The sequence below is a fragment of the Anopheles cruzii genome, unplaced genomic scaffold (assembly GCF_943734635.1).
Source record: "Anopheles cruzii unplaced genomic scaffold, idAnoCruzAS_RS32_06 scaffold03554_ctg1, whole genome shotgun sequence".
NCBI lineage: Eukaryota > Metazoa > Arthropoda > Insecta > Diptera > Culicidae > Anopheles > Anopheles cruzii.
This window is the reverse complement of record NW_026457139.1, coordinates 532-2,011: the sequence shown is the minus strand read 5'-3', so window position 1 is coordinate 2,011 and position 1,480 is coordinate 532. Positions and strand designations below refer to the sequence as shown.

Here is a 1,480-nt window from a genome sequence, read left to right as displayed (position 1 = left end):
ACGATCGAGCTGTCTAGTTGCGCCGAGAAAATAGTCACAAGTCGGAGGCAAATGCCGGACGGATTCCGAGACGATCAGTTCTGTGCGGCCGGTGGTGATATGGACACCTGCGAGGGTGACTCCGGTGGACCGATCGGTGTGAAACGGTTAACTGTAGGAGGCTTTGTAGTTCCTCTGGTGGTCGGTATTGTATCGTTCGGTACACCGTGTACCGCAGGATCGACAGGAGTCTACACCAAGATTAGTTCTTACATCGATTGGATCGAACGAGAGGTGAACCAAACTCTGTCCTATGGAGGTAAGACGTAGTACCAAACAGCATTAGAATCAGCTGTCCAAGCTCTTATATTCCGTTACTTTCAGAGTGTTCGAAAGGTTTGAGCTGTTTGCGACCTAAAAAATCAACCACCGTTGATTTTGCAACTCACAACCCCCTTCAGCGATTTGGTTTAATCTGGGACGACACTGCCCCGTCGCTGTACGAATGTGGAGCTACGCTGATTGACTACCAGTATCTGATAACGTCCGCATCCTGTGTCACAACTAACCGCGGCGATCCATCATATGTCTCTTATGATGGCAAAGAACGTATCGCCGTGCAGGATGTTTATGTGTCCCCGAAATATGTTCAAGGACGTCCAGAAAACGACGTCGCCCTCGTGAAGATCGCAAAGTTCACCAATCCAAAAGTACATCGCCCGTCCTGCCTTTGGAACCGTCGTACTGATGGCGAATGGGGCACGTATCCTGTGGTTAGCGCATACGGACTATCGGAACAGTTCCTGCCATCGTTCTCCCCTGAGTTGGTGAACAGAACCATCTCGATTGTTCCTATGGACAAAAAAGATTGCCAAGCCGATGGACTCCGCGGTAGTGATTTGATTCGCTGCCACAATGAAGTTAAGTTGGTGCCGCGACTTTGTTCGGTGAGTAACGGTTGTAATGGTTGTAACGGTCTTGTGCCTTTTCTTAAGTGTTTCGTTTTGCTTTTCTAGTTGGACTATGGAGCCCCGGTGACCAATGTTAAATATGAAGAAGAAGATCCCAATTACATCTACGGCGTGGTATCATCGCTCAGTAAGGATTGTGGATCAAGCTTAGTTATGACGGACGTTACGCCGCACATCGATTGGATTGAATCTATCATCATTCGGCGACGACACGAAATGCTCATATTTTCAGACTAGACGAAACATTCAACGAATAAACAAGAAAACGAACATATCAGACATATAATTTTTTTTTTATATCAGACATTTAGTCGTTCCATAGATTTGTTTCTCCCTGGTGCCCCGTAACATGACAGTTTGATTAGCCTACTAAGTGCTGTGCAATGATTACAAACGCATATTTTTTTCATTTCGGATTGAATTAGGTTACCTTGAGTCACCACAGATAGTCACCGTTTTGCTGATTCACCACACAGTCACGATGCTGTCACTAAACCATGCCCAATATCCAGTTTGATATAAACAAACAA

The 1,480-nt window shown here is 45.9% G+C and overlaps 1 protein-coding gene across 1 annotated transcript; it reads left to right on the top strand.

Moving 5' to 3' along the window:
• Positions 1 to 6: 6 nt before the first annotated feature.
• LOC128277041 (mite allergen Der p 3-like) lies at positions 7 to 1,219 on the top strand. The gene is made up of 3 exons (XM_053015492.1): positions 7 to 298; positions 364 to 926; positions 996 to 1,219. Exons 1-3 carry the CDS (start codon positions 52 to 54, stop codon positions 1,185 to 1,187), a joined length of 1,002 nt encoding a protein of 333 aa, XP_052871452.1. The 5' UTR covers positions 7 to 51; the 3' UTR covers positions 1,188 to 1,219.
• Positions 1,220 to 1,480: the final 261 nt, after the last annotated feature.